General features: G+C 48.5%; 1 protein-coding gene across 2 annotated transcripts in view; it reads left to right on the top strand.

Moving 5' to 3' along the window:
- Positions 1-11383, top strand: part of LOC105894703 (fibronectin type III domain-containing protein 3B) — a 30300-nt gene that overhangs the window by 6678 nt on the left and 12239 nt on the right. The window contains exons 7-16 of one of the 2 annotated variants that reach the window (XM_031583922.2): positions 1-121; positions 1352-1438; positions 2793-2928; positions 3054-3125; positions 3401-3519; positions 3936-4041; positions 5487-5806; positions 6991-7104; positions 8392-8541; positions 10030-10310. The exon at positions 1-121 is cut by the window's left edge and continues 54 nt beyond it. In XM_031583922.2, the coding sequence (XP_031439782.1) occupies positions 1-121; positions 1352-1438; positions 2793-2928; positions 3054-3125; positions 3401-3519; positions 3936-4041; positions 5487-5806; positions 6991-7104; positions 8392-8541; positions 10030-10310 (1506 nt within the window). Of the gene's footprint in view, positions 122-1351; positions 1439-2792; positions 2929-3053; positions 3126-3397; positions 3520-3935; positions 4042-5486; positions 5807-6990; positions 7105-8391; positions 8542-10029; positions 10311-11383 lie in introns of both variants that reach the window. The other variant, XM_042710223.1, reaches the window with a different exon arrangement.

Genomic DNA, 11383 nt, shown 5'->3' with positions numbered 1-11383 from the left:
CCCCGCCCCACAGCTCCAGAGGGCGGGCAGCGGCTGGCTCACGCTGGACTGGGCGCGCCCCAGCGGCTGCGTCCCGGAGGAGCCCGTCACCTACATCCTGGAGCTCCAGGAGGACAGCCAGGTGGGCATCACCTCACCGCTGACCTCCTCCACACCCACACAGTGACTCCATCTGTGACTGAGGGTGGAGTAAAGACTCCTCCACACCCACACAGTGACTCCATCTGTGACTGAGGGTGGAGTAAAGACTCCTCCACACCCACACAGTGACTCCATCTGTGACTGAGGGGGAGTAAAGACTCCTCCACACCCACACAGTGACTCCATCTGTGACTGAGGGGGAGTAAAGACTCCTCCACACCCACACAGTGACTCCATCTGTGACTGAGGGGGGAGTAAAGACTCCTCCACCAAGAACATTGCAGCACATATGATAAAGTTCGTAAAAATAAAGTGCATTACAGGAAGGTTGTCATGACGGTTAGACTGATGTTATTAAGTCTCCATATATTTGGCTGGAAACCCAGGTTTCCTAACAGACTGTTGGGCACGTAATTACTGGGATAAGCTGTCAAGGTAGGTAGCTGGAGATAGTGAAATGTCAGTTAAGTGATATTTAGATAAAAGCATCTGTCTGAACAAATACAAGTGAAGAAAACAAATGCAATCTAAAAATCTTGGTCGACAGTAGATTGCTAAGCAGCTGGAGACGTGCCTGTGATATTAAATAAGGTTTGTGTCCCCGAGTGACCAGTGGCAAATTTAGTTTTACACCCCCGACGCTTTCATGGAATGCAGATTTGCTCATTCCAGGAAATGATGAAATGGCCTTTCCACCTCAAGGGAAATCTCCAGGATGTCTCAGTCACTGACGATGACTTTGGACAAACTGACGAGTTATGCCACTGACTTAAATCATCTCAGCCTCGTCCCAGTCCCCAGCTGTCTGAGTCAAGGGAACATTCCCACCGCCGTAACTAATGGCTAAAGTGTTTCATTCAACAGACACGTTTTCTATTTTTTTTTATATATATATATATATATATATATATATATATTCCTCCGTGCTGCTTGGTCTCATTCCTAGATGCTTGTTTGGTGCGTCATAGCTGTAGCTGTCCAGTTTCTGTCAGGGTTTGACTGACCTTGGTAGTCTATTAGCTGCATCCTGCAAACACAAACACAAACACAAACAAGGTCCTCTCTGGGGCTGGAGAAGGTTGTGGAAAGAGACGTTTAATGAGCAAAGGACTTGTTTGAAAGCTTATTCTTTAAATGCATTATCTCTCTCGCCCTCTCTCTCTCTCCCTCTCCCTCTCTCTCTCTCTCCCTCCCCCCTCTCTCTCTTTAGGGACCAGAGTTTCATGCCAGGTACAACGGTACGGACGTCGGCTGCACAGTGGATAATCTTAAGCGCAGCACTCAGTACAGCTTCAGGGTGAGTCAAGCACCCCCCCACCCCCCTCCCCCCACCCCCCCAAGCCTCAGTGGCTTTCATCCCAGCCGAGCTGCTGACCCCACCTTCACAAGCAACACATAGCTTACCTGCACAATGACACCCAATCACAGCCCGCCACCCTCCCCCCCTCACATCTCTGTGAGGGAGGACAGCTTGGCCCCCGGGGGACAGCTTGGCTCTGTGGGGGGGTGGGGGGGGGGGGGCTGATTGGATGTGTAATGGGTGTTGCGGGCTCATTCTCTCCGCATGAGTAAGCCGGCAGTGGGAGCACTCTTCCCTGGCCTGGCGGGGTCAGTGGGAGCACTCTTCCCTGGCCTGGCGGGGTCAGTGGGAGCACTCTTCCCTGGCCTGGCGGGGTCAGTGGGAGCACTCTTCCCTGGCCTCGCGGGGTCAGTGGGAGCACTCTTCCCTGGCCTGGCGGGGTCAGTGGGAGCACTCTTCCCTTGCCTGGCGGGGTCAGTGGGAGCACTCTTCCCTGGCCTCGCGGGGTCAGTGGGGATTGGCCGAGGGCCATTTGGAACCGCTCTGGGCTGAGTCAGAGGTCTCCCGGGGGAAAAGGCCTCTGTTTAGCTAAACTGTTTTGGGTCCACGCTGGGTGTCTGCGTGTCTATATGACTGACTCCGGGTCAGGTTAACATGAACTTTTGGGGGCGACTGTGTCTCTTGGCTGCACTTGCATGCATACGAGTTGAGGATGTAAAGAACCCCTCAGCATCTTGTGCCAGCCTGAGTTTGCTGCGTAGCTTTTAGATTATAGAGCCATTAGGAAGAGCAGAGGGAGAGAGCTAAAGAGGAATGGCTTGATGAATGAGTGGAGGGAAATCTTGTGAAACCACAACAGGTGGATATTCCAACCGAGCTGAACAACCAACAGTAAAAAAAACAAAAAAAAAACATAGCAACTGTATTTTTCTAAAAAGTTAGAAATGTATTATAATCTCCTGCGGGGAAATGTCACATGCAAAAGGGCCTCTGTGGTCTTAAAAATAATAGATTGATAATTGGAGAAGAAGTATTACAACTATTTTATGTTTTCTACAAAGTAACAGACTCACAATAACAGACCTTCCATTTCCCACCCTGCCTAATGTTACACACAGTGTTAGATTGAAATCTCAACAGTATTAGTGCGTCTGGAGACAAGGCACACAATGTTTGCCCTGAATGCCTTTTGTTAAGACAGCCTACTTAAGTTCCCTCTCCAATAGGCCTTCATGTTGCATTGTTGTTCTTGTTCAAACACTGCCCTTTGCTCTCCGCAGTAGGACCCAACGCACTGTGTGGACACACTCGAACTAACCTGCCATCTGGTTCCCTTTGTCGCCCCCTGCAGCTCACCGCCTGTAGTGTAGAGTGGAGGATCGGTCCGAGCGCGGTGCTGGTGTGCAAGACCATCCCCGAGCAGCCGGGACCACCAACGGACCTCGCCGTGAGGGAGGTCGCTTCACACGGCGTCTGTGCCTCATGGCGTAAGTGAGGCCTCACGGTCCAGTCACTTCAGATATCTCCCACAGCTCCATTGGGCCTGGGTGAGGACATCTGGATTATTTATGAAATAAACCTTTTCCTCTTCTCCTCCTTTTACGCCCCCCAGAACCTCCACAGGACGACGGCGGCTCAGATGGTTTGACGTACATCCTGGAACTCTTGGAGGAGGAGACTCAAGGTATGATGGGGGTAAAAGCTTCTAATGTGCGCTGCGAGTGGTGAAAAGGAGGCCATTATTGCATGATTGAGCCTCTCCCTCCAATGAAACAGAAAAAAAAAGTCTTTAACCGCGCTGTGAAGCCCACTACATCTATGCTTTTAAATCTTTAAAAACTATAATAGCTTTTCTAATCACTAATCTAAGTTAGTGTGTGTGTGTGTGTGTGTGTGTGTGTGTGTGTGTGTGTGTGTGTGTGTGTGTGTGTGTGTGTGTGTGTGTGTGCGCACCAGCAGAGGCTCAGTGGGAGGAGGTGTATAGAGGCCCAGCCCTGGCGCACGCGTGTGAGGGCCTGAGGCCGACCACCTGCTACTCGTTGCGGGTCCACTGCATCAGCGCTGGGGGCCAGAGCCAGGTAGGACCAGGAGCCTGGAGTCTGAGCAAACATGGCCTTCAAAACCCACCCTGGAGGCACGGTGGCACGGTGGCACGGTGGCGCAAGCCGATAAGTCCCCCATTTACGGGCTTCATTGCCCGAGGGGACACAGGTTCAAGTCTGGCCTGATGTCATTTCCCGGTCCTCTCCCCCACCTCTTCTCCACCTCGCTTCCTGTCATAACACTTCACTGTCCTGTCCAAATAAAGACATAAAAAACCCCAAAAATAAATAAATCCCACACTGGTGTAGTTCATCAGTATGACTTGAAGAATCAAGAAAGATTATGGATTTGTGTCTGTCAGATGAGAGTAAATGTACGTGCAAGCACAGCTCCTGTGTGCAGCGGCCAATAAGCTGTACGCTCATTTTCTGTTTGTTTTGTGTGCTTACAGCACTCTCAAAGTCTGTCTGTCCGAAGCCTGTGCCTCCCCCCAGCCGCCTGCCAACCCCCGAGAGTGGCGGGGAACGTCAAGCACAAGGAGGTGACCTTAGAATGGGGTGAGTTGTGTCTCTTCATAGCATCACTTCACCAATTTGTTTTGGTCTGAAAACTGTGAAAATATTTTGCACAAATGGTACCCACTATAGGTATGTTTTAATTAAAACGGTCCAGATATTTTTAGGGGTGATTTTTTTTAAGCCATTATCTTGAAAGCATTTGCGGTGTGGGCGGTTGGTAACCTGTTTATAATTCCGCTGAAGCTTTTATCAAATGTTAGCCAATGGGTTATTATCAGTTAAAAGGAGACGACATAAACACACCATGCATTTGTTGTGCCCTTAAAAGGTGTGCTCCCATGATGCAATGCTAGGATGATGCCAATGAACCAGCATGCAGACCATATCTTTACATTTAGTCATTTAGCAGACGCTTTTATCCAAAGCGACTTACATATGTGCGACTTACAATGTATACACATTTTACATTTACACTGATGGCACACTGCACATCAGGAGCAATTAGGGGTTCAGTGTCTTGCTCAAGGACGCTTCGACAGGGAATCGAACTAGCAACCTGCTGATTACTAAACGACTTCTCTACCCCCTGTACCACTGTCGCCCTTATCTTGGTCTGCAGGAGAGGCAAAGATGCATCATCAAAAGAGCTAGTTTAGGGGCAGAGTTGTTGACGGTATGGGTTTATCTCAGGGTTTAGTGCATTCCTCCATAGCCTTTCCTTTCCACTGCAAACCACTAGGTCCTAATGATTTATCTCCCCTCAGCAGCAGCTTGGAATGAAAGAGAGAATATGAGTAATTGTGTGAGGGAAAAATGTGTGTGTGTGAGTGAGTGAATGGATGAGAGATTTAAGTAGGGTGTGTGTTTTCAGTCACACATTTATACTGTGTGTGTGTGTGTGTGTGAGAGAGAGATAGAGTTTAGTCAGTGAGAGTAGCCAGTGAGAGTGTCTTTGTGCATTTGTGAATGTGTGCATCCATGTGCAGCCATTTCTGGACTGGCTGTTGCACCTTTTATCTGCACTCTATTTGAGATGAGTGAAACTGAAATAGCCATTCTGGACAAAAGCACACACTGGCGCTCTCCTCTCCTCGCCTCGCCTCGCCTCGCCTAGGCGGGAATGAGCATGTTTTTCACAGCCTGTTCCCAATCACCTCCATCGACCTGCTCCCTCTCAGCTCCTCTGGAGACCACGTTGCTGCGGAAACTGCTCCTTTTGTTTCGGGATGCTGGGAGTTTAGCTTGTGTGCTTGTGTTCAGTTTGCACAGTGGAGTTTAGCTTGTGTGTTTTGTGTTTAGTTTGCACAGTGGAGTTTAGCTTGTGTGTTTGAGGTTAGCTTGCAGAGTGATGAAGTTCCATAAAGTCTGGACACAAGAGACCAGGTTAAATGGGATCAGACAAGGCTAAGATGAGCTTAATGTTCCACGTTTTCCATAATCTCCCCCCCCCCCCCCTCACCTCTTTCCCCACTCTCCCCCTGCAGATCAGCCTGTGTGTGAGGGTGCTGGCGAGGCGGTGGAGTTCACTGTGGAGATGTGTGCCGTGGAGGTGTGTGCCGTGGAGGTGGAAGCTGAGCAGGAGATAGAACCACAGGAAGAGGGCCAGCCGCCGCCGCCACAAGAGCCACAAGAGCCACAAGAGCCACAAGAGCCACAAGAGCCACAAGAGCAGCCGCAGCAGCAGCCAGACATCCAGTGCCCACCAGTGGAGGTGTACCACGGAGAGGCCACCGAGTGCACCGTAGGCAGCCTGCTCCCCGGCGCCACCTACACGTTCCGCGTGCGCGCTGCCAACGTCGGCGGGGTGGGTCACGTTTAGCATAAACTCCTCCCTTGGGGCCTGTGGGTTAAGCTACATGGAGATGCACATGCATTCACATCATTTCCACTCTGATTGATACGGGATGTGTTGCACCGAGGCTTTAAAATGGTTCACTGGACGGCTGGTGGAGAGGCGCCTTGATTGTATCAAACTGATGCTGAATGAATTCTAAATACCCAGATGTTTATCAGCTGTTTACCAGATGTTTAGCACATCAAACCAACCATGCCACTACCCTCAGAACCTTTAAACCTCGTTCCTTACATCATTACTTGATACTTTATCACAACATAAACCATGATATTCACCTTAATAATTTGTGTACACACACACACACACACACACACACACACACACACACACACACACACACACACACACATCCCTATATATTCTTTTCTGAATATTATATATTTTTTCTGGTCATTTCATTGTGTGGTAGACACCCTTCCAGCACAAGCGCATTGACATGGTTGTGGTCTGTCCCCTATAAGAGAGACCATCAGTGAGAGCCCTGTGACCAGTGGTGGGCAGAGTTGGGGCGTTTTTTAAAGGCACAGGCACAGTAGTAGTTCATCCTGCACCGAGAGGGGCTATGAAGGGATGTGTTGAAGTAGTGGCTGTTTGTGCAATTTGTTGTTCCCTTGTAGCCATCAGTGAAAAGGTCACTCACTGCATGAAATTGGAAAGTGTTAACCATGAAAAAATGCTGACTGGCACACTTTCAAATTAAAGGTCTTGTGTGCTCGAGCTTTGCCAACCCACCCACATATTGCTTTTTAGATGAAGATAAATGAAAAAGGTGTGTGTGTGTCTGTGTGTGTGAATATGTGTCTCCCTCCCTCCTTCATTCTATCTATCCAAGAGCATCCTTAATGTCAGTACCACCGCTCCCACACAAAACGTTTCCCACCGACCATCAGAGCCTCTGGCCACCCAGGCCTGTCTTCCCCCCCCAGGCTCTACACAGCCAACCGGAACACAGTGTTGCTGCCAGCGTGGAGCGGCGCTTCCGGCTTCACAGACTGATTGTTTACCTGCCGAGAGAGGGGATTGTCTGTTCCTCTGTGATGTCCGACCGCTGGGGTACGAGGCGGAAGGACCATGGCGGGGTGGAGTGGCAAACGTGAGGGGTAAACATCCCAATCTCTCTCTCTTCTCCACAGGCGGGGCCCTACTCCGAGACCCTCACGGTCACCACGGCAGCCGGACCCCCAGGCCAGTGCGGCGAGCCCCACGTGACCACCACTTCTCACTCCAGTGCGGCAGTGAGCTGGGAGGTACAGAGCTTTTCAAAGACCCCAGATTATAGATGTTGGATTTGACGTTTTGCCTAGAATCTCAAGCCAAACATCCCGAGTGAAATGTGGAATTGAAAAATGTTAATGTTGCTCTTCTTACGCAATTCATCGGTTGTTGACAAACCGAGATCCCATTTAATAATACGTACTCTACACATGGGCTTTATTTCTTTGAGGGAACCAGAGCACTTACACATTCAATGTAGCCTGCACATGTCGAGAGCTCTCAACATCTTTTTGCTTTTGAAATTTTGTTGGTAAAATACAGCTTTTAAAGTTCAATCGCCATTCTGTTAAACAATCAAAATGCTTAAGTTTTAATAATGGATTAACAATCTATAACTTCAGTTCAATAATGGATTAACGTTTGCCGATAACACACGCCGTCCGATAATTAACACCTTTTACGATAATGCTCCTCAGTAACCCAGCCACCCAGCAGCCAATCGCTTCTTCCCTTCATTGAAGGGGAATAGGCACTCCAGGGCACAAATCATCCATGCACAAACAGCCATTCATACCTTTTATGCATGGAATGCTTTTTGATTGCTATTGATTACATGTTGTCCTTTTAGCCTCTCCATATGATTCATTTACACAGCTCATAATGCCGCTAATGGAAAAAAAACGAATAGCTTGTCTGTTGTTCATCACATTCTATTTATGCAACCTCGCGTTCAGGAAGGCATTTTAAGTCAGGGATTAGCCCTGAGGTCCCATAATGTAAGCATCGTGGTTGTCTTTGAATTTGGATACATTAGAACGCACCTGCTAAGTAGTAAGACCTTATTTCTTTGAGGGAACAAGGGCACTTACACATTCGATGTAGCCTGCAGATATCGACAGCTCTCGACATCTTTTTGCTTTTGAAATCTTGAAGGTAAAATCCAGCTTTTAAATTTCAATGCAACCTATTATACGCTTACACAGAAAAGAGGAGGACCTTCATACAAATGCCTACGCAACGATTAATCCTCCTGCCCATGAATCTACTCAATAGAGCAGTAGGTAGTATATCTAGGGTTGTGTTGTTGAAGCACTCTCCATTATGACCGAGATATTAGACCAGTAAAAATCTCAGTACGCTGTGAAAAAGACCTGTGTGCTGCTGTCCTGCTTTAGATGTGTTTGCTCTAACAGAAGCTAAGTGAAATGTTCGAGGTCGGCCATCAGTGATTTCGACTCTGGGTGACCACAAGGTTGTTTTGCCATCCTTGCTTTAGACCCTTTCTTCACCCGGTCACATCTCTCCACCTGTCTATCTAGAGCTGTGCGGGTGCCGGCGCGGACATCTCCGAGTACCGGCTGGCCTGGGGCCGTGACCTGGACTCCCTGGAGGTGGTGTACAGCGGCACGGACACGTCCTGCGAGATCTCCGACCTGGAGGCGGCCACGGAGTACTGCTGCAGGTTACAGGTAAAGACACGGGGGGGGGATCTTCATCTGGGAATGTCGCTGGGAATGGAACGTGGAGTCCGCTTCCCCTTCATTCTTCTTTTCCCTTTCTCGTGTGAAACACACTTTGATCCACCATTCAGTGTGTCGCTGATTCATTGTAACACCGAGCAGTCTTAACTTCACTAATGGCTATTCAGGAGTCCTGCCCCTGGCCATGGCATCCTGTGAGTGGGTTTTTCTTTCCTACAGTATACCTGTAACCACACTAAAGGTTAAGTGAGAAGAACGCTCCGATCAATGCGGACCCCTGTCAATACAGTCCGCCAGAAAGACATACGTGGAAGGCGAATCATTATCTACCGTGCAAAGCAGGGCTTGTAGTTTGTTCATGCATGGGAGGTTAATGCCCCCATCAGCTCCTTTGATCAATTGTAGATGTCATCATCCAGATGAGTCACATATATTTCTCACGACAGATGAGACCGGGTGATGAAAAACAAAATGGCATTGATTTCTTCTTTTGCAGGGTGTATTTTCCCTCTGCCTTTTTGTACAATTCTCCTGGCAAGCCCAGTCAGTTTTAGCCTGCAAACAATACAAGCGCAAAAGAACAACCGCTATTTTCTTTGAGCAATTTCTGCCTTTCAAATACTTAATTCTGGCAGGAGTCGCCGCTGAGAGTATGGAGGGTCATGAGAGGATGAGAGGATGGAGGGTGATGAGAGGATGAGAGGATGGAGGGTGGAGTGAAGATTTGTTTTTGTGTTTTGTGTTTTTTTGCTCTGTTCATGCCAACCCCATCACAACCACCCCTTCAATGCTGTAAGGAGAACTCTCAGGCCTGCAGTGTCTGTCATACTGGCTAATACATGGTTTTAAACCAGGGATGTTTTTTGTTTTTTTTTACAAGGTTGTGTACATCAACAAGAGTGAAATTGAAAGGTTAGGAAAACAAGCTAACAAAACAAACTGACCAATGTGGGACCCCCTGGTTTCAGGGTCACCATGTATGTGTGGCTGGTCTAAGTAGGCTATTGGCGGTGAGTCATGACCGATGGCTTGTTAGCGCTGTAAATGCTATGACCTTTCAGGATGCTTCACTCTAACCTTTAATTGGCTGTGAATTGCAGGTTCCATTGTGTTGGACTGCTAATGCAACCTTTTAGTTGGGGCGAGTGTAGATAATAATAGAATGAAAACAACCAAGGCTTTACGGTGAACTGTAAACAAACACAAATGTGTAGACTTAATGGTTGTTGCTCATTTAAAGACAACATATTCCTCACATGTTTACACAGTTATTTGCATTTATTTTATGCTTCTGTTATGCTTTGATGTGTTAACTCCCTTTAGTGTGGTAAGTAATCATTTCTGCTTCTGTTTAAAAAGATTCCGGCTCATAAACTGCAGTTAACTGTGGTTCACATGAGAACGACAGTGCCAGTGTTTTGCCCGTTTTGCTTCCAGTCTACCCACTTTGCTCAGACCTCTCCTCTCACCCAACAGGCGGCCAACCAGGATGGGGCAGGCCCCCACAGCGAGCTGGTCACCTGCCGAACCCCCGCAGCCGCCCCCAGTGCTGTCCCGAGCCTCTTCCTCCAGGAGTGCCCCCCTACTGACGCCGACCTTTACCCTCCCTCCACCTGCCTGCCCCTGGCCTGGGAGGAGCCCTGCTGCAATGGTGCCGAGATCACCTCCTACTCCGTCGTCATGGGAGACCAATCGTTTGCCGTCGGCAACGTGGCGTGCTACGTAGTGACGGACCTGCAACCCAACACTGAGTACAGGTGCGTAGAGTTCTGGTCTGCGTGCGCGTGGCAGAGGATGCTCTCCTACCTCTCAGATCCCATCCAAGAAGCTTCTTAATGGCTCATTTTTCTCCCTCCTCTCTCCCTCTCTCCCTCCCTCTCTCCCTCTTCCCCTCCCTCCCTTCCTCCCTCCGTCCCCCCTGTGTTGTTCCCCGGCTCCATGCTTTAGACAGGGCTTTGAAGGTCATTAGTTGTGCATTAGTGAGGATTTGGACCATTACTGCACCGTTTTAGTACCCATTTGATACTAATGTGATACATCTCTCTCTCTCTCTCTCTCTCTCTCTCTCTCTCTCTCTCTCTCTCTCTCTCTCTCTCTTTCCCTCTCTTTCCCTCTCTTTCTCCGGGACAAATCTAGCTTACGCATTTGGTGGAACCCTCTTCAAACCTCTAGGTTGTGTTGACAGTGACAGAGTAGAATGCTTTTTGAGGATTTTTATTTCATGTTTGTGAAAGTCTGTCCAGCAGTAGGTTCATGGGCGTCTTCTCTTACCAAGGGGAGATGAAGACAAACTTTTGTCAGTGGAATCATTTTGCAACCTAAAGACCCACCTAACAATGCTGCTGAAAGCTAGCAGTCATGTGCCATGACCAATCTCACCAAAACCCACAGAGAGGAACCATGTCGATTAGCCAGTAAAAAAAAAACCCACAGAGAGGAACCATGTCGATTAGCCAGTAAAAAAAAAACCCACAGAGAGGAACCATGTCGATTAGCCAGTAAAACAAATCTGAATCAGACACCCACCATCTTGTGCTTTAATTATATGGCAGTGATGGCAGGTTTTACTTTTATTAAAGTTAACATCCCTTAGCAAGTGACAAGCACACACTACCATTTTTCTGGCTCAATGGACTAATGTCTTTAATATGCAGACAGAATGTGTGCTCCGACCTCCCATCTCAAGGCCAGCTCGACTGGGTGGATACAACAGCTGCTGAGGAGGGGAGATGGAAGCTTTCACCTGAGTAGGTGATTAATGGAAGAAAATAACACTCCAGGTTGCATGGGTATAGAGAGCCATTAGAGGGAGACCTGGAATTATTCTCTA

The sequence above is a fragment of the Clupea harengus genome, chromosome 17 (genome assembly GCF_900700415.2).
Source record: "Clupea harengus chromosome 17, Ch_v2.0.2, whole genome shotgun sequence".
Classification (NCBI taxonomy): Eukaryota; Metazoa; Chordata; class Actinopteri; order Clupeiformes; family Clupeidae; genus Clupea; species Clupea harengus.
The sequence above is the reverse complement of the archived record's forward strand: the minus strand, read 5'-3'. Positions and strand labels throughout refer to the sequence as shown.